General features: G+C 37.7%; 2 protein-coding genes across 3 annotated transcripts; one reads left to right on the top strand and one right to left on the bottom strand.

Moving 5' to 3' along the window:
- Window positions 1-1,001: 1,001 nt before the first annotated feature.
- Window positions 1,002-3,223, top strand: Jhamt (juvenile hormone acid methyltransferase). Its single transcript, XM_070667100.1, has 6 exons — window positions 1,002-1,327; window positions 1,521-1,713; window positions 1,781-1,952; window positions 2,304-2,436; window positions 2,494-2,644; window positions 2,850-3,223. The coding sequence occupies exons 1-6, from the start codon at window positions 1,184-1,186 to the stop codon at window positions 3,041-3,043; spliced, it is 987 nt and encodes a 328-aa protein (XP_070523201.1). The 5' UTR covers window positions 1,002-1,183; the 3' UTR covers window positions 3,044-3,223.
- A 148-nt stretch (window positions 3,224-3,371) lies between these two features.
- On the bottom strand, window positions 3,372-19,303 carry Plc21c (Phospholipase C at 21C). 2 transcript variants are annotated; one of them, XM_070667094.1, is made up of 18 exons: window positions 18,445-19,303; window positions 18,010-18,156; window positions 17,056-17,327; window positions 16,879-16,963; window positions 16,367-16,784; window positions 16,156-16,276; window positions 15,883-16,078; window positions 15,479-15,797; window positions 15,030-15,209; window positions 14,726-14,935; window positions 14,332-14,651; window positions 13,925-14,239; window positions 13,779-13,823; window positions 13,484-13,688; window positions 13,170-13,392; window positions 12,792-13,110; window positions 12,449-12,640; window positions 3,372-12,373 (listed from the first exon to the last, which is right to left on the bottom strand). In XM_070667094.1, the coding sequence occupies exons 1-18, from the start codon at window positions 18,541-18,543 to the stop codon at window positions 12,251-12,253; spliced, it is 3,789 nt and encodes a 1,262-aa protein (XP_070523195.1). In that variant the 5' UTR covers window positions 18,544-19,303; the 3' UTR covers window positions 3,372-12,250. The 2 variants fall into 2 exon arrangements, with proteins under 2 accessions (XP_070523195.1, XP_070523196.1); XM_070667095.1 differs by lacking the exon at window positions 13,779-13,823.
- Between the last annotated feature and the right edge of the window lie 520 nt (window positions 19,304-19,823).

Here is a 19,823-nt window from a genome sequence, read left to right on the forward strand (position 1 = left end):
CATATGCAAATACACGAGGCGCTGTCCGAAAGGCAAATACATGCAGCCGTAAGATAAGACGGGTTCAAGGGCTGCGGGATATCCCCGGCTGAGGATACTCCGGAAGGACTCTCGCAGTCCCGATCGAACCGCGGATTATTAGCGATAAGCCCTTTCACGCCTGGGCACGGTAAAACTCGCTCTCTCGTACTTTCCTTCCAACGCTCTCGCCCGCATATACTTTATATTAAATTTCAACTCGCGCCGCACTTCTGACTTCGTTAAAGATCGACTTAATTAAGCGCGGCGGCGCTTAATGAAAAAATATAAATTGAGCGGGAATCAAAAAGTTGTTTGCAAAAGAGATTTCAGCACGCTCCCAACGCGAATGTGCGATTTCGACGTCTGATAATTTTCACAACGCTGAATAGAAATAGTAATAACCATAATGTTGTTTGTGAGATTAGATAGACTTTTATAGAACCGGATGCGGAGAGCAGCTATTTAAAAATAGCCTATGGTTTTCATCTGTTTTAAGAACCTCGGTGCCCTCCGAATACGTTATCTGGTGACGCGTCTAAATATGTTTGTCATACGTTTTCCATACATGTGAATCCTATGCTTTGTATTTTTCATCATTAGATGTTTGTGTAAATTCTTTTCTTTGATTCATTATTGTGTTGTATATGAATTTCAAGCATTACTCGCCTTTACAATTTACTGCTATATATAAATTTAATTTTTACTAAATTATACGAATTCTTTATAAGACAAATTAATTTTTTTTTTTTTATTTATCGAGCTCTTTTGTGTCTAAGCGATCGATGTTCTTAAAAAATTGTTTTTTATGTTTAAATAAAGTATCGTACTTTTTCATTTCAAGGAGTCTAAACAATTAGACAAATAACGTTTAATATTATTGTATTATTGTCGTAACCTTATCTTTCCCTCCTTCACCCTTTTTTTATCTATCTATTTATTCATTTGTCAATATCATTAAATATCAAGCGCGACCTACACATTGCGGTAGGACGCGACGAAACGACCGGATACACATAGATTATTCAATTTCCGTTAAGCGAAATAATAGCAGCGGAGTAGCCCAGGAAAGAATTTGGATGTTGAGGTAGGCACATTCGGCGATGAAGAACGGAATGGTAGGGAGCCGAGCATAAAATGAGAGAACGGAGGAAGAGCAGGTCATATGTACGAGACGCCGAATATAAATACCAAAGACGAAGTTAAAAAGTCAGTCGTAGAGAAGCGGGTCCAGCGTGCTGTCGCAGCAACTTCAATATCCTACCAACATCGAGACTCACCATTAAAGCTGAACGAAACCATCGACAAAGTACGTAAATAGCAAAATTAATTAAATTATTTAATTTGCTTTTCCCCATTCACCAGTCGATATATAAAATTTTTTTGTGTCGATTTATAGACAGCGCGATATCGAAACGTATATAAGAATATATGTACAATAACGCGTGATATCCGGCTTGTATATACTTTTTACATTTACCGAAACACTGTGCGAACCGCAGATCGTCATGGAGGTCGAGAATTACATGGGTGGTGGAAGCGACATGCAGCACCGCGATGCCTTAGACGTTGTACAGGAATTCAGTTACGAGCTGTCGAAGATGAGCGGGAAATGCCTGGACATCGGTTCGGGTCCCGGAGACATTACTAAGGACATGCTGTTACCGATGCTGGGGGAAAATGCGGAGATAGTAGGTAGGCATTTCGTGAAAGACGCGTCGTTGACAAAGAACAAAAAAAGAATCTCGGGTTACCGTTGCAGGTGCAGACGTATCGCAGGCTATGGTGAACTACGCTCGCAAGAATTACTGCGACAGCAAGCGATTGTCTTACATGGTGCTGAACATCGAGACATCGGAATTGCCGGCTGATCAGATCGGAAAATACGACAACGCATTGTCTTTTTATTGCTTGCATTGGTGCAACGACTTACGGTACTTTCAAAGCGATAGTTGAAGAGATACAACCGATCACTAAGCGCACAGTGAATTTTTATTACAATTGGTTTGTGCATTTAGATTAAAAAAAAAATTTGTGATCGATTGTACCTCCTGAATGCACTTAATGACTTTGTTCAGCGGCAGTTTGCAGCTGTTGTAACAAAATTACGAGTCTGACTGGCATGTGGCTTCTAATTTTAATTAAATTTAAAAGCTTGCACTAATAAGAATCAGAAATTTTACAATGGTCGCGAAAGTAATTCTTCCGCTGGACGCAGCCATTGTAAATTAAACAATTAACAATTAAATAAAAAAAACCCTTTTTAATTTAATTGTCGTATTTAGGCGTGCTTTTGAGAATATTTACAAGCTCCTGCGACCGAATGGAAAAGCACTTACGATGTTTATAGGACGTCATGGTGGATTCAATGCGTATACCGAACTCCAGCAGGTTCCAAAGTATCGGTCTTATCTCCAGGTAATAACTAAAATAATTGTATTAATTATATTGGAATAAAACACGGTTTAATTGCAGGATGCGCACCTCTACGTGCCGTATTTTCAACGACGTTTGTGCACCGACATCCGAGGGAGTTTGCGGGAGATGTTAGCAGACATCGGCTTTGAAATTCTCCACTGTAGCACGAGAGAGAAAAGTTACAAGTACAGTCAGCAGAGTCTCAAAGGTGAGATACTTTTTGAGTGTCCAGGCAAATTATATTATATATATATATATATATATATATATATATATATATATATATATATTACATTGTTATCTATTGAATACTAAAACAAAAATGAGCAAAGTACTGTAGTGTAAATTAATCCTCGCGAATAAACTCGACAGCTTTTATTCTCTGAATAACGACATATTTTTACCTTTTGCAGATCACATACTTGCTATTAATCCTTTTCTCAAGCGAATCCCGGAGGACATGAAAAGCGACTTCATAAACCATCTGGTGTACAAAGTAATAAATAAAAATGCTTTAATCCCGTTTAAGAAAAACGTCAACGACCACGTAATACTTAGGTACGATCTCTTAATAGCATACGTACAGAAACCACTTCTGACTGTTTGAAACCACGCATTTTTGCGTATATTCAAATGTAATTTTCTTTTTTAAGTTATTCTAATTTAGATTTTACAAGCGTTTCATCATACGTAAAAAAAAAAATTTAGCAAAATCGAACTTTAATTAATCTTTTAATCAAACAAGTTTACTATAAGACTATCATCCATGTAAAGTTTTTTTATAAATAAAAAAAATAAATTTATAAATATAAGAAATTAAAAAAAAGCCCATTAATATGATTAATTAATTGTTCCATCACTTTGCCGAATAGAATTTCACGGTTTTCTTAACGCTCCTGTAAAAGTAACGAAATGGGGAAAGAACAAACGCGCCGTTACTTTCGACAGCTTGCCTCCTACGACACTAAACTTTATGTATACATATTGTACGCTATATCTTTGATTTTACAATAGTACAGCCATTTATAGAATATCGTTAATATAACTTACGGATCGTGTCACGTACGTACAGATACAAGAGTAGGCGTTACGGTATCGATATTCGCATAGCGGGTAACATTACTTCTAGCTCTGTTCTCTACAAAATACATCCATGCTTACAAGTGATAGTTGGAAAACCCCTGACGCCGATCGTTCCCGACATCCGGTGCGCGTCTCTCTCCCTCCGACGTGAAACGACAGAGGTGCGAATGACTCCGTGTTATTTTAATTAATCGCTCGTAACGGTAATTAATTCGTCGCAAGACCCATTGAAATTGAATCGTTTTAAAAAGCGGACGTAACCGCGCTCGAAGCAACGACGATCCGTCGAGGCTGAAAGCCTGTTCGAGTCGTCATTGTGGCCACGAAATATCTTCCATTCGGAATTCCATCGCATTCCGTCGCCGCAAGCCGTTCTCCAGCCGCGACCCTTGACTCCCGCATAATTCATAAATCGTCGCGTGAAAGAAAATTCGGGCAGAGATAACCGGCGCAAGTGGGTTCTCGGCACGAATTTTATCACGCCAGCGGGGCTTTCGATACTTAAATCAAGTACCGACGTCGCAGCTAATTGCCGCGAATGGTGTATTTTAAACCCGCTGTGTGCAGCGTATTCAGTCTTACGCACCCGTGAACGCAATCGATAACGCGGAGACTTTTTTTTTCACTTTTAGCTGCCGAGAACGCAAATATCTGCCCGCTCGCTGCGTCGCGACGAGGATGTTACTTGCCACGACAGCTTTTCTAGGATCCGCCGGACGCGATGTCGGATTATAGTACGGGGCATGTGACGAATGCACTCTCGCGTTCTAATAGCTAGTGTTCTTTGGAATTGTTTGTTTGGAATACTTAATTGCGAGAACTATAAAGCATCGGATTCGACAAATGTAAATCTCGCCGATTCAACCGTTCGACCTTTAATAAGATGTCACTAATTAAAAAAAAAAATAAAAAGTTTACAAGATCGTTAACACGCGTTTTGGCTTGATTCGCAAAGCGCAAACGGTAATCAGAAAAAAAAAATAGTAAAATTTTAATATTTATAAGCGGTCGGAGTGGTCGCGAGCGAGTTTTGCGAGCGTCTGAAATCCGAATGCTTTGCAATTAGATTAATTTGTTTAATTATTTAGCACTGGATGTCTTGAGAATGTCAAAATTCGTAGGAGTTGTTCGGTATACATTTATCGATTACGGACTGACTCCGTAAATGATAAAACGGAAGCGAGTAAGTAACGCTTGCTTAATGTATCGGTTCGCTCGGTAGTCACTCTTAACTCGTAGAAAGGACATCGAACATCAAATATACGATATTGTTATTTAGAAAAGAGGGATTACACCTGGATATACAGAACAGCGAAGGATGATCGAGGGCAAGGCACAAGTGAGTCAGAAAGAGGAGAAATTATCATTGGATGAAATTAATGCTCTACACCCTAATCGGTTTTTTTTTTTTCTTTTCTTTTTTTTTCTTTTTTTTCTCTATCGTGGACTCGTCGCGATTAAGATCGGTACATCGTGAGATATACACGTACACACACGCACACACGTATATATGTATATGTATCAGATACCATCGACGTTAATTAATCGACAACTATTGCTAGTAGCTAGTGCGACAAATATCTTATTTCTATCGATACTCCCTCGCCCGGGCTTATCTCTCAGAAATCACGATTAATAATGTATTTTTTATTTTTTAGTTTTTTTTTTTTCTACGCTATTCAATTCTCGAAATAAAAACGTCAGATAAAGCGCGTTGTGCACGAACTATCGCTGAAAAGAATAATAATTTGGAAGACACAAAAGTACAACGTAAAAAAGTGTTACAGAAAATACTGTGAGATCTCTGTCTACGTATTTTGTTCGAAAATAGATATATGAAGTATGCAAGAAAGCTACGAATTCTAAACTCTGCGAAACGAGGAAGACTAATATTGCACATTTTACCTAAAACGTTGGAGATTTACAGAAGACAAATTTTTTTTTTTTTTTTAATGAAAGTAAAATTGAGTTATTAAATAAAGAATTAATGAATAAGTATTTGACAAATAAGTTATAAGACTTTAATTAATTTATAGAACAAAAGAATCAAATATGAATAATTTTTTTCACGGAGAGTTTGCAAAAGATTTGTAAAATTCATCAAACAAAAAGGCTCTACAAAGCTTTCGATTTAACGGTCTGTAGAGGAATATTATATATGCAAGTACCCATAGAAATGAGATCTCCGTTTGAAATGTAATTGCTTTTGGGAACTTTACCATACTAACATTTTATTAGGGCTATCACACACACAAAAAAAAAAAAAAAAAAAACATCCGCGCAGTCAAAATGCGAAGAGGAAAATTCATCAAATTAAACTCGCAAACACAAATGAGAAGCACGGGAAAAACAGTTGAAAACAAGTAATTTCGCGTCCGCCAGAAATCATCATTATGCATCATCAGATCACGCTGCCTAATTACGTTTAACGCGGCACTGCTGTATACCCTAAATAATTTCGCACCGGATTAATGCTAACAGTTGCACGGGCGATTCCGTAAGTAATTCATATGTAACTGCAGCTAGTTCATGTGTAATTCACACTGTTATAAATGTACACTCTGGCCAATATCTACCCGAATGAATCGTGAATGGAGAAATGAGACGGTGGAAAAAAATCTGGAAATAAAATGCAAGCTCAAAAAAAATTATGAACACAACAAATCTTTATAATCTAACGTCGCTGCTTACAAAAAAAAAAATCTGAAAGTATGACCGAATAAAATTAATCGTCGGTTAAATACCTAATGGACCACCCGCAGGACTGATGCGAAATCATATTTTACCCATGACGAAGTTCTCACTTATACACAGTGGAGCTGTCCGGCATACGTATTATTTTATTATATATTATAAGTTTTTTTAATAAAAAACAATTTATAATATAATAAAAAAAAATACTATCAATTATTTTCAATAATTGTAATTTGCACAAGTTTATATTATACATACACACGAAACATTTCAGCGGGAAAATAATATTAATAGCACCCACGATGTTTGTGAGAAAGTTAACAAAGTAAATTTTGACATTTTTAAACTTCTAAACTTGAAAGCCTGGCGGTTTACAAAATAATCCTGGGTGCCAGCCAACTCGGCATCCGTCGTGCGAGGGTCAAAGAAACGAGAGGTACGAAACCAAAGAATATGTTTAAAAAAAAATCACGCAGTGGTGAGAGGATCGATCTTGAACAAAAAATGATTGAACGCAAGCACGTCGTCGCTTCTCCGTGCCAGCGCTAAGTATAACGAGATTCGGCGCGGCGTGTCGTCGCCGCGACTAAAGCTAAGAAGGGAAGACGAAATCATTGTTCCTTTTACACGGGACGCGACTACTCTCGCTACGAAGTACTACAAAGTAACGAACGTATACGTTTGTACATGCCGTGTTCCGCTACAGAGCAACACCGTCTCGCGCTGCTATCGATCCACATTACAATCATCGACGAGTTGCTCTGTACCTTTCGCTTTCCTTCGTCTTTTTTTCCATCTCGCTCAGGGTGGAGTTTCGTTAATTCGGACCAGTAAAGCGGACTCTACAGAATATCATCGTTGCACCATATTTACACATACGTCGAATTTATTCTATTTCATTGTCGAAGAATTGGCGATAGCGTCGCTGCTGAAATTGATAGGTGATCCAAAAACGCGACCAAGCAGCAGTATATCTTAATATCATCATAGTATCGGTGCAGCCTAATCGACCGTGAGAATATTTTACCTCTCGCGAGCGCTTGAGATAACAGATTTTGTATATCTAGATATATATATATGTGTGTATATACGCTTTCTTCGTAGACAATCCGTCAAAAGATTTTTCGCTGTCTTCGATACAAGAGGATCGAAGAGGGACGCAACGATCGAGGACAGTAGTACGGTCAGGTACGAAGAATCGTTGTCAAGGAGATTCTTATTACACGGTGAGCACGAGGGACTGGCGCGACGGATGGGACGTGATAAACACAGATTAAAAGTAGGCGAAAGACCTCGCGGATAATCTTATTGCGGATCTAAGAGCGTATCAAAGTCTTTCTAGAAATAATCTGAAGTACTTTTTTTTTCCTCTTTGCTTTTAATGAAAGAAAGAGAAAAGGGAAATTCTTCAATCATTTGTAGAAAGAGTTTGACTGTACCCTATGTTTCGCGACAGCGGCGGACGTTTGAGCGCGCCAGTTTGATTCTCGGGACTGAAGCGGCAAGTGCAATACCTTTCAAAAGAACGCAAGAACGATACAGTGTAATAAGCTGAGCCAAGTCACTACAATCGTTTGTAGGCCGTTTCAACCACGCATATCTTATGTATAATGTACATTTGCGAAACCATCGCGGTTACTCTAGAACGACAGACACGTCCGTTGCGGAAAACCTCAGCCCGACATGTTCTACAAATATTTGGCAAACCTTACAGGCGGTACTTCGAGAAGCATCGCCACTATGTCGACCACTTTGACATCAAGCACTTCGACGTTGAGACAGAGTTTCCAGGGTTGATAATAAAAGCGGTTCCCAAATCGAAAATTTGTCGGATGGAGGCAACGTCCAGAAAATATAACTAATGCCAAAGTGGTAAGACAGATAAGATCGATACAAATTGATAATATCGCGACGCACGCGTTAATTGATGTTGCGATTAATTAACCATTTATCCGCGAACGTGTTCGTCGCAGCGTAGAGAATTATTATTTTGTTGTTTCCTGTAATTTTATATTAACAACGATTACGCTAGCACTACCAGTTTTCTTTTTATATAACTATCCTACGTTTAACAACATCAACAACAACAACACATATAATATATCAACATGAATACACATATATATACATATGTTATATAATATATATATATATATATGTAATTAATATCTATATCTTATAAGATTTAAACTTATTTTATATACACACGCATGGGTATGTAACGCGGTACAATACGCGGGAAAAAACCTTTGACGAAACGCACACAGCATCTTGATTTGATCTAACATAAGGACATAAATGCATAGGTAGATCACACTAAACACGAAGCGATCGCAAATCGAAGAATTATTAGGTATAACGGCGCAATTACACTGCGCCGTGATAAAAGCAAGCCTATAATTTATAGTAATTTAAACTTAATTGGAAAAGAAATAGTAATAAACGAATATTATCTGTAGAATATTTCGATACAACGCAGAAGTGCAACAATAGTTGGATGTAACGTACAATTACATCTAATAACGACGTGAATTCAATTTGTAATTCCTCGATAAATAACAAGGCAAAAAAAATTTTTTTTTAATATCGTCGGAACGCACAGAAAACTTATAAAATTAAAAATATACATTCCGCTTACTCACTCTTATCGCTTATATTCCAATTTCCTCACGTGTATCTCGATATCGCCATCAATCTTATCGCGATGATATAATGTAATTAATGAAAATATATTCCAAAAGATTGTACAATTCAAGACCACGATATAAGAAAAATTAAATTACTTTTATATACATATATATATGTATATATTAATATCGCAAACTCGAGAACAATAATTACGTTCGCAAACTCTTGTGCAAAAATCTGCGTTATAAAAAGACAAAATAGCGGAATAACTTATCAACATAATAAACCAACCCGTTCGGGATAAAAAAAAAATGTCCTGAACTAAATAGTGAAAACGCTGAAAAAATATCAATGTGCGACAAGAATTCGGTGTAACATAAATTGTAAAGTTTACGCGTCGCATTACACACTTAATTAATTCTTTCCCATCGTCACGGGACGCTCGGAACCCTGTATGCTTTATCTGACGTAGTATCCGCTAAACTTTCGCAGATTCGATGTTCACGTATAATGATCTTTTCACGCACAATCCGAGCGTGTCGGACAATAATGTTACATGTCTTAAACGTATATCATCTGCATTATTTTTATTACAATTATCTACCATCACTTGTATCAAGATAAAGTCAGTCGCATACGTTACGATGTAAACTACAACCTTGTGAATTGGTAACTCAAAAAAAAAAAATGCTATCACGATGAATGTCGACTAAGAGATGGTAACTTTGCGTATTTTTAAAGATAAAGATATATATATATATATATATATATATATATATATATATATATATATATATATATATATATATATATCTTTATTTTATATATGTATATATATCATTGCCACTGCCATTTTTTTCATTCTTCCTTCCGCGAAAGATGCCGTAGCGACTGTTCAAAAACTGAACTAAATGCCGTATTTTTTTATATCTATCGCAAACAAAGTATTATTAAATTCGAGAAGCGTATAGAGCACAACTTTAAAGTTCTTAAGTTTATAATGTTTACAGGATACACAATCGCTTGCAATAATAAATGCTGCATGTCTTAATTGTCTTTTTAACTTTTCCTTGCTTGTTACAACTCGTGTTCTTCAATTTTATTTCTCTCGACTTCAACAATGCTTGCGAAAAACAATGCACAAAGAGAGCAGAGTTACATAACACAATGATAACAAATTGCTATTATTATTGCACGCGATGATGTGATTATAATAAACAGAATATATTAAATATAATCTATACAATTGCATAACATAATTATAAAATTTTGATTTAAAAAAATATAATTTTTTGTATTACATTAAAATGTACTTTTGAAACATTGAATATGTTAAATTAAAAATCATAAGCTCGACAAAATTGTTAAATACAAATAACAAAAATTAAAGATGTATATGTTTAATTGATATGAATATATATCCTTTGTGCTTTAAGAAACTTAATGTAAAATATAATTCGTATCGAGATTCATTCAAGTTCGCAAGTAATTATACTTTCATACCTGTGCGTACACAGTCTTAATTGAAAACTATTACAATCAATTAGATCAAAATGTAGTACTTTCGATGTAAGTACGCGCAATGAAAGAATGTATTTGAATTCGTGCAACGCGCAAAAAAAGAACTGAATTTTGAAAGCACTAAACACCATGAGATCGTTTATACAGTATACTCGTATAAATAAATCGTAACAATTTTTTCACATAATTATATTAATTGTTTAACAACAGATAAATTTATAAATATATATGTAAAACATATGACACACGTTCTCCTTTTAAAACGTCATCCCTTTTCCTTTCTCTCTTTAATTCGATCATTATTATCGCCAAGCAGATTACGATACACTCCGCGTACTTCTGCCTTTTCTAAATCAACACGTAAATAACGAATTTACATGACGTAGACTCGTGGCGAGATAAGTTTTAATCTTAAATTCGTTATTACTATGAAGAATCTCCTCTCAAATACCTGTATATCGTAGCGCGTAGCCTAAAATATCGTACAATTAGAAACAACAAGGACAATGTTACGTTGTAACATTTTTGATTGTCTTCCTCAAAGAGATCTGCCCGACCGGAATCGCTTTGCATAATGGGATACATATACTAAGACACTCTCGTACCACCGGTAGAACAGTGTCTCGGTATTTTCGCGGTGCGAGCATCTCCGGAAAAGAAAAGAGTTATTTAATACGGAGTACTTTCAGTCAAAAATATATCAGATCACTTACATTCGCGTCAACCTCTCTCTCTCTCTCTCTTTCTCTCAACATTTCTTCAATACCTCTCTTCTCTAGGCCAAAGAGATTTCGCCCTCGTGACATACTTCATTTCATTATTCTGACTGGAATCCCTTGAGATCTGATCTTTTGGTAATCGAAGACCAATCTAAACGGAGCATTTTGGAACGCGATTAGACTTAGTTTATGGAGTCAATTGAATAACGATACCTTATGCATATAACAACAATATTAAACGTTAGCACTTAGGAAAGTTTGTTGTATTATTTTTCTTTCTCTTATTTAGAATTATATATATATATATATATATATATATAAAATTATATATATAATTTATATAATTCTATATATATATATATGTATATATACTTATCTCGTGCATATTTCTTGCAAACGATTTTAACGCTTCATTAAGATCATGCACATGTATAATAGACTATCACGTCAGCGACTATCGTGGATTCCTCGCAAATTGTTTAATACTGTGTGCATACAACGCAAGACTCGTGTTCTTCGTCGCAATCCGCTGACATTATTCCTTTCTCTCTCTTTCTTACTAAGCATATTTATCATAAAGAGATCAAGACGTAGGCGTTCTCACGCAAGACGATCAATTGAGGTATCGATCGCCGTACACGATCAACGCTTATCAATCGAATAATGATCATTGCGGTAAAAGATACAGTTTTGAAGTAATAGAAAATTACCTCGACTCACATTATTCGACATCTAATTATCTTGAAGTATTAAATGATAAAAGATCAGTATATATATACAATTATATCGTACATAATAGACGTTGACTCGTACCTCGTGCAGCATCGAGCTGCCTGAATCACGCCATCTCTTGCGTAGCGTACACCGGTCACGGTGCCCGCGTTTCCAGCGAGACAGCAAAAACATTTTATAGTCGCCGAGCAGCTGCAGATAAGCGTCATTCCGTTAGTCGTTATTGATTCGTTTCCTCGTACGAGTGTCGGGAAAGTATTGCGTCTGAATATATCTATTTCTTTCTCTCTCATTTCTTCTTGCAGGACTCATGTCCGGAGCACTAAACTGCGTAACTGGATGCTTCAGACGACACGTGTAGTGGTGTGAGACACAAACATCCGTGGGTCGATGTTGTGCCCTTAATTAACGCACAGCTAGATAATTTGATTCACGAATCAATACATATTCTCGCTAAGCGATTCCGGCAAGCTGGCTCCGCCAGATGGTGACAGAGGCAGCTCACCGCTTTCGTACTTGCTGTAGCGACTGCTGTACTCCGCCAACAAGTTAGCTTTCACCTGCCGCATTAAAACACATTTAAAAACTTTATCGCAAATAAAATGGGATATTATTTGTTAGATTAAGACGCGAACCTTCGCTCGCTCCTCGTCCAACCTCTGTCGCACTTCCTCATGCTGTCTCTCCAATTCCGCTCTCTTTTTATCGTAAATCTTTGTTAAGCGCGTGCACTCATTTACAGCTTTCTCCACCGTCGATTTTGCGACTTCTCGTTTTATGCGTTCCAGCTCAGCCTTGTCTTTGTGCACTTTGGCCAACTGTTTGACCTAAAAAAGTAAAATATATCCAACGATCAATTTTATTTTAGACGCATATTGTATTACAATTCCACATATTAATTATTTAGAATATATTACAATAATAAATTTTCTGCTAATTAATTTCCTTGTGTAGAAAAGCTTTGTGATAAGTAAATACCTCGCCTTGTCTCGTAGCCTGCAACTTTCGTTTAACGTCCGCAGTTTCTCTGTCCAGCAGCACTTGGAGTGTTTTTAATTGATTGGACTGCGATGTCCTCATCACTTTTTCGACAGTAACGAAGAGATTCTCGTAATACTTCTCTTGAAGCTCACGTTCCTGTTGAACGTGCGCTTTGCACACGGCTAAGAATCGTTCACTTTGACTTCTAGGCAAGCCCCTGGTTCCCTCATTTCCCTCACGGTTCTCTGCATTCTCCGGACACTCGGAAGTCTCTGGCATGGCCAAGGTGCTCAAGCCTACTTCGCTCGAAAAGCTACTGTAAAATGACACGACTGAATATTGCAGAAATTTTCATCAATGAGTTAATATACTTACATATTTTTGCTGGACAGCCGCTTCACCAGTCTATTGCTCATATAAAACTTCGATCTGTGCTTTTCACCATCAAACGAAGCTTTTTGCGATTGCAGTCTCATTTTTTCCTTTTCATGTTTCTTTCTCAAAGACTCGAGTTTCTTTTCCAGTTCCATTTTTTTTTCCTTGACTAGCTTATTTTCCATAAGCTTTTCAAAACTCTCAGCTACTATTTCGTCACTTACTACAATAGAAAAAAATTGCCGATAGTATAAAGTAAAAAAAAAAAAGTTTTTAATAATTATATATGTATGTATGTATATAAAAGCACTTACTACTGCTAGCATTGAGTGGGCTTTTACTTATAGATGTATCGACTGGTTGAACTGCAGTACAAGAAGTATCTCCGTCATCTACATCAACTGTATCTGAACTGCCTAAGCCGCCAATGGATGGTCTACCGTGTAAGCTGCTAGAAGTTGGCAAAAGACCTGGCAATTCACCCACGGATTGTAATCGTTTAGCTTTCACAACTTCCTCCTACAAAAATAATAATTATTATAATAATATTGTGGCAGTAATGCATTATTCAGTTATGACGATAAATATCAAACAATGCAAAAAACTTACAGCTGGTTTAGCAACACTAGGAGTGTCGCCGACTTTAACTTTATCCTACAAAATGTTAGTAATGTTAGTTAGAATATTAAAAACATTAAATTGTTATTAAGAAAAAGGATTACTAGTCACTTATACAGTAATATTTTTAACCGTACCTCGATCTCTTCCGGTTCTTCTAAGCAATCGGTGAGGACCAACAATTGATTCTCCCTCTTTTCTACTTCGCTTTGATATTTAATAGGGTTTGCTAAAGCTTCGGCGAGCTCGCTTAAACCGTCGGGAACGTAATCTTTCACGATAACGTGTAAAAACAGACTCGCTAATGGTAATGGTTGACCACATTCTGTTCTTAATGCTACGTGTCTGTATCCTGGACATAATCCAACTACGGGAAGTACCCTGTGACCAATTAAACGTCCAGATTCTTCGTATGCTGCTATTCTTATGGAAGCAAGTTCTGGCAAAACTACCTGAAAAATGCGTAAAAAACACATTATACCCACATTTATACTTTATTTTATTAAACTTTAATTAGAAATTTATGCGAATACTATCTTGTTACCTTTTTGAATACAAACGGCTCTTCATCATATATGGGATTAATGCCATTGTTCGGTACAATTTTTGTACGAAATTTCTTTCTTACAGTATCCGCTGGTAACCCGTACATATCGACTTCTACATAGGTTCCAACTCTTTTATCGGTTAAAAATTGTGCGGATATCACGTGAATGTGAACTGTGCCAGCTATAATACCATCAACGGTAGATTCTGCGAAGGGATCTAATCGTCGATCTTTCCGTCTCATAAATTCTGGTTTTAATAGATAACCACACCGTTGATTATATTCAAATATTCCCAGATTCAACTGCATCGCCAGATCTGTTATAAATAACATCGAGTTTATCTCAACAATAAATAATAGATAAGATAATACGTCAGATAGTTTTATTTACCGAGCGTTTGATAATTCAGCGCAACCAGCTGACATCCAGCGTTCCAAAATACTTGCGGCATGAAATTGCTCGAATCAAATCTCGTTCCCGCCGGATAAACCCTGGATAGTTGGTGCTTATTGTAATTCACAAATTCTAATGGCTTCTCTTTCAAAAGAGTCGTAGCTTGCTTCTCATCAAAAGACGACATTTCGTACGTGCGATTCTTTTCTATAAAATGTAAGCGACATAAAGAAAAATTGATCATCTGTACAACATAAAAAAAATACATTAATAGTAATTTCGTTAAGAAAACTTCACGCACTTTCAGCCGATTCGAAACTGCTGAAATGTACGGGCTGTACGTAATTAACTAGAGCTGAAATTTCTGCACCCGCCTCTGTCTCTTTGGCCGCCGATTTATCTCCAGCCTTGTCGCCTATTCTCAGTTTTATATCTTCCACGTTGGACTCATCTTCCTCAGTACTCGATTCATCTTCTTCATCTAAAAGAAAAGGACAACTTATCAAATATGCAGTCCCTTTTATTATTGCGTTAAGTGCCACGGCGATTTTGCCTCACTTTCCGCTCGCGTCACTTGATAGCATCAAGTGGTGAGAGACGTTCAATGCGTGAGCTAAACTAGCATGAATAAACGATAAAGGTGAGTAGGGAAACGCTCAAGGAACGGCGTCAATTAAACGAAAAGTTAAGGCTTGGACAGGCGCGGCACTTAACATGTTAATATATTTATAGCCTTTAATTTCTACTGACCTTCGTCATCTTGACCGCTGTCTTTACTGCCTTGCCTTTGTTGCAACATTGGATGAGAAATGTCACCATTTCCAATCTGCTCATTTTCGCCATCATCAGCCATTTCATTCTGAGGTATAATATCCGGCGGCGGACCGTCTTCTACCGCAGCATTCGCCGTTCCATTAGTTTCGCTCTCCGGAGTGCCTTCAGCAGCTTCTAAAGCTTGCTGTTGCTTTTTCTGATGCTTTTTATGATGATGATGATGCTTCTTTTTATTTTTTATTATTATTTTGCGCTTTAATAGTGACGGCGGTGGGAGCTCTTGACCTGGCTCTAACTAAAAATAGAATGTATCATTTAATTACAATTATAATTTCTGCACGCGGTTAACAGTCTCCTCATTAAGTAACGTCTAAAAATACCTTATGCGATTCAAGTGGTGCATCAAGCAACATTTCCCCGAAAAGGTCTCTGCAATATTGAGCGATTTTGGCTTGTTGCCTTGGATTGCAGTGATTTTCGAAACTAAGAATGACTGGATAGTCTGACGTTTTAAAAGCAGTTTCAGCAATTGCCTCTATCACATCCCGGGCACATATTTCAGGTACGAATGTATATCTTAAAAAAAAATTTTTTTATTAAAAAATACGTTAAATGCTTTTATTACATAAATACCCAATAATTAGTGTTCGTACCCATGAACAATAACGGGCTCGTCAAACTTTCCATTCCAAAAATCTAATTCAACGCATCGACAACCAGATAAAAGACATTGACGATAAATTTCCACAGAACTCTTTCCGGTAAGTTGATGCCCTAAAGAGAGAAAGCATTTTAGAAGTGCTCAAGTCAAATGTGTTATTTTAAAAATTGTTAAAAATTATGACGTTTAGTCGTTATAATAACCTGTTAAATACGTGTTATGACTAGAATTTATAAAATAATGCGGAAGCGGTTGATCCATATCGTCGGATAATTCGAATTTCGTGACGGCAACGATCGGGTTGTCTTCGCTCATAAGATATCTCAAGAATCCGTCAAAACTGAGCTGCCCTTTATTTGCGTTAGATTTGTTGGGTTCGTACTGATTTATAATATCTTTTGCCCTCGCTTCGTTCGCATACGGATACAGAATCTCGTTGAGGCGCGGGTCTCTCTGCGACTTATTCAAGAAGTCCACAAATTGCGAGACGGACATCAACTTGCGTTTGTTATTGCCGATAATTCCTTCAAACACCTTTTCCACATCTGATCTTTGAGTAAGAGACTTGTAAAAGTTGAAGAAGTCTTCGAATTGAAATTTCGACAACGGTACGACGTCGCTCTGAGAAACAATGTGATCGTGATAAATAAATGTGCATTATTATGTATTTTATATTAAAATCTTTCGAAACCGTACAACGTAATATTAAACTCACTTTGCCAGATGGAAAACCGGAAATATCGAGTGCTTTCTCAACGCGCTTGCGATCATCTTTGCTTTGTGCAAACATTTTTATTATACTGCAAAGAAAGATTCGAATGTAGACCTCGTGTTAGAAAACAATCTTATGGACGACATTAAGATTGTATTTGTATTATAAAACAGTACTCACTTTTTCACTGGTATTTTTTCATTTTTGTCAGCGGTAAGTGCAAGCTTGGTGTGTGCTTTCAGCAAGAACATAGTTGTGCTAGTGTTTAATTGAATCAGATTGTACGCCATTTGAAAAAGTTGTTCCGCCCAATGTTGTGCTATTTCTGCACGCGTTGTGCAAAAGTTAATAAAGTTCATATTGACAAAGTCTGAGCCATAACAAATTGTTACGGTTTTATCCTCCAAAGAGTCTTGAGAACCCATTGTCACGAGAGATTTCAACTTTGGATCCTACAGAGGAGAAATTTTAATTCAAAAGCAATAAAATTTTGTTACATTGTCTGGCATAAAGTTCAAGGTATATAAATAAATGAGATTCCTGGTATGCTCCTGTCGCGTCTCGGCGAGTAACAAGCAAAAAGTTTCCTACAATGAGTTAAATGCACACAATGAGCGCATGCAGAAGTATGTCAGTTCATTCAAAGTTTTGCTTATTGATTTATGGGAAAACTGATCTAGCCGGGCGTGTTATTTCAATGAATACGGAACTGGTCTTCATCTGCCATTGGTGCAGGTGATAGTAGGTGTGATAAAAAAAGCAAACTATGTATGGGACGCAAAGTAGGTAATGAATCTATTTATAAATTAGTCAATAATTATTATGTGATGATGCTCTGTGCGTCATTGATGTAATTATGGGAAAATCGGAACTCTCTTTGATTACTCATATTTGTGGAAATTTGTAATGCAACATTTGCTATATGTATATGTATTACCACCAGCAGCACAGTTGTGATTTAATTACTGAATATGTCAGTAAGAAATATATAATTTAACAGAGCCACTTTGCACATTTAATAAAATTAATATTTAGTAAAATGTTTGTTAATAAAATTTGAAATAAAGCTTTCTGAAATGTTTGCTAATACATGAGATAATAAAGCATTATTAAAAAGAGTACTAAACTAAATACCTTTGGTATTTTTGCATATTTCCCTGTGCGAGTGTCTCTTATGACTGCCACATCCAGCATGTCCATCTCATTATTTTGATCCACCCAGTGCAAGTAAAAACCGTATTTATCCACTTTTAAAGTCACCGGCGTTGCCACTCCGGAATCCTATGATCACATAGCATTTGGCATTGTAAATGATTTATTTTTACCGTATGGCTGTTTACTACAATTACTATACAATTCTCTAAATATGCTGCAAGTCTAGGCTTGTGCCTCAGAATAAGAATGCAATATGCAGATTGATCAAATTATATTTCCCCCCTTTTTTTTCTAAATTTGTTAAACCAGGCCGTGTTTTTTTATGCCTAAAATGACCTTTCACATTTATACTTTTACCAGTGCCCGACAGTAAAATCGCCGAACGCCAAGCTGTAACATTAAAAATACACAAACCTCATCCCACTTGATAAATTTCTCGCCGTCTTGCAGATGCAGGGAAACTTCCACGGGCTTTACATGCATGGTGATGCCTGTGCTCTTATTGCTCGCCATCCTGGCTCCCGATCACCACAAAATCCTGGTGTCAAATTCCTTTTCTATGAACGCAGGGACACAGCGGCTAGCGATGTGGTGAACGGCGGTAGCGAGTTCGCGGACGTTGACCACAAGGACGACGACGGTGGGAACGACGGCGGCGGCGACGACGGCGACGATGACGACGACGACGACGGCGGCGACGGTTCCGATTCCAACAACGGCGGTGGCGACAAGAGCAACAACCACGGCGACACCGACGGTTCCGACGGCGACGGCTCCGACGGCGGCGACATAAGTCTCATCGAGATTTCCAGCATTTAAGAGTCAGGTGTGCCCGGGTTCACCGTGCGACTGACTGTCGCCGTCGTCGTCGTCGCGCTGGGCGCACCTCGCGCGTAGAAATGCACACGTATATACTTGAAGACGCGTGTCTCCGAGGAGGCCCGGTCGTTCTCGCGGAGCAAGTTCAGCCGGGTCGCGACTGGACGTTGCTCGGTCGCGGAGACATCTCGCTGAGGAGACAATGATCGTCCGGGGCGCGAATCAGATGTCCTTAACCGAGAGAGAAAGAGAGAGAAAGAGGGAGAGAGAGAAAGAGAAAGAGAGAGCACGCGCGCACGCAGCAAAACCCGCCGCGCAAAGGAAGAGAACGGACAATGATGGAATACTGGTCCTTCCGCCACGCGAATGGAGCGCACACCGTTTCAGCTGGTCGCTCGCTCGTCGGTACTTTGACACGACCGCTCGCTCGGAAGCTGCGGCAGCCGTGCCGTCATCCTCCTTTTCCGCGCCGAAGGTGTCGCGCCCAGTCGCGCCGCGCGCCGAAGACAAGCGCTAACATGACAGGTACGGCGGCCGTCCACACACCGCCGATGCTAGAGGACGCTACTTACGCGCCGCTCGCGCTTTATAATTCGCTGTGAAATCTGTGGTTCTAACTGTGCAATACATTTTTATTAATTAATAATTATTATTTGATGTATTTTTTTAATTGTGGTTTTTACTTGTATATTTCAGACTATCATCGTGCTATGGCATTATCGTTGCCCGACTTCACTGCATCTAACGTGAGTGGTTTTTTTTTTCTTTTTATGAAGACCACGAATCCGCAATAAAATATCATTCTTTAATTCGTATATAAAATCGAAATAAATGTTGTAGCAAAATCGTAATAAATTTATTCTCGCAAGAAAAAAATTAACCCACACAAAAAAGTTATTATTATAACTCACAATTTATATAATAACAACATTTATTCTCGCGATATGAAACGAGAACCGAAAGAACGAATCTGC

The sequence above is a fragment of the Cardiocondyla obscurior genome, linkage group LG15 (genome assembly GCF_019399895.1).
Source record: "Cardiocondyla obscurior isolate alpha-2009 linkage group LG15, Cobs3.1, whole genome shotgun sequence".
Classification (NCBI taxonomy): domain Eukaryota; kingdom Metazoa; phylum Arthropoda; class Insecta; order Hymenoptera; family Formicidae; genus Cardiocondyla; species Cardiocondyla obscurior.

Coding starts and splice junctions, on each gene's coding strand:
- Jhamt (XM_070667100.1), top strand. CDS start 1,184: ATGTACGAGACGCCGAATATAAATACCAAAGACGAAGTTAAAAAGTCA. Junction 1,328..1,520: donor TGAACGAAACCATCGACAAA/GTACGTAAATAG, acceptor TGCGAACCGCAG/ATCGTCATGGAGGTCGAGAA. Junction 1,714..1,780: donor GGAAAATGCGGAGATAGTAG/GTAGGCATTTCG, acceptor TTACCGTTGCAG/GTGCAGACGTATCGCAGGCT.
- Plc21c (XM_070667094.1), bottom strand. CDS start 18,543: ATGGCGAGCAATAAGAGCACAGGCATCACCATGCATGTAAAGCCCGTG. Junction 16,277..16,366: donor TCATAACACGTATTTAACAG/GTTATTATAACG, acceptor TTCTCTCTTTAG/GGCATCAACTTACCGGAAAG. Junction 13,111..13,169: donor CGGCTGTCCAGCAAAAATAT/GTAAGTATATTA, acceptor GTCATTTTACAG/TAGCTTTTCGAGCGAAGTAG.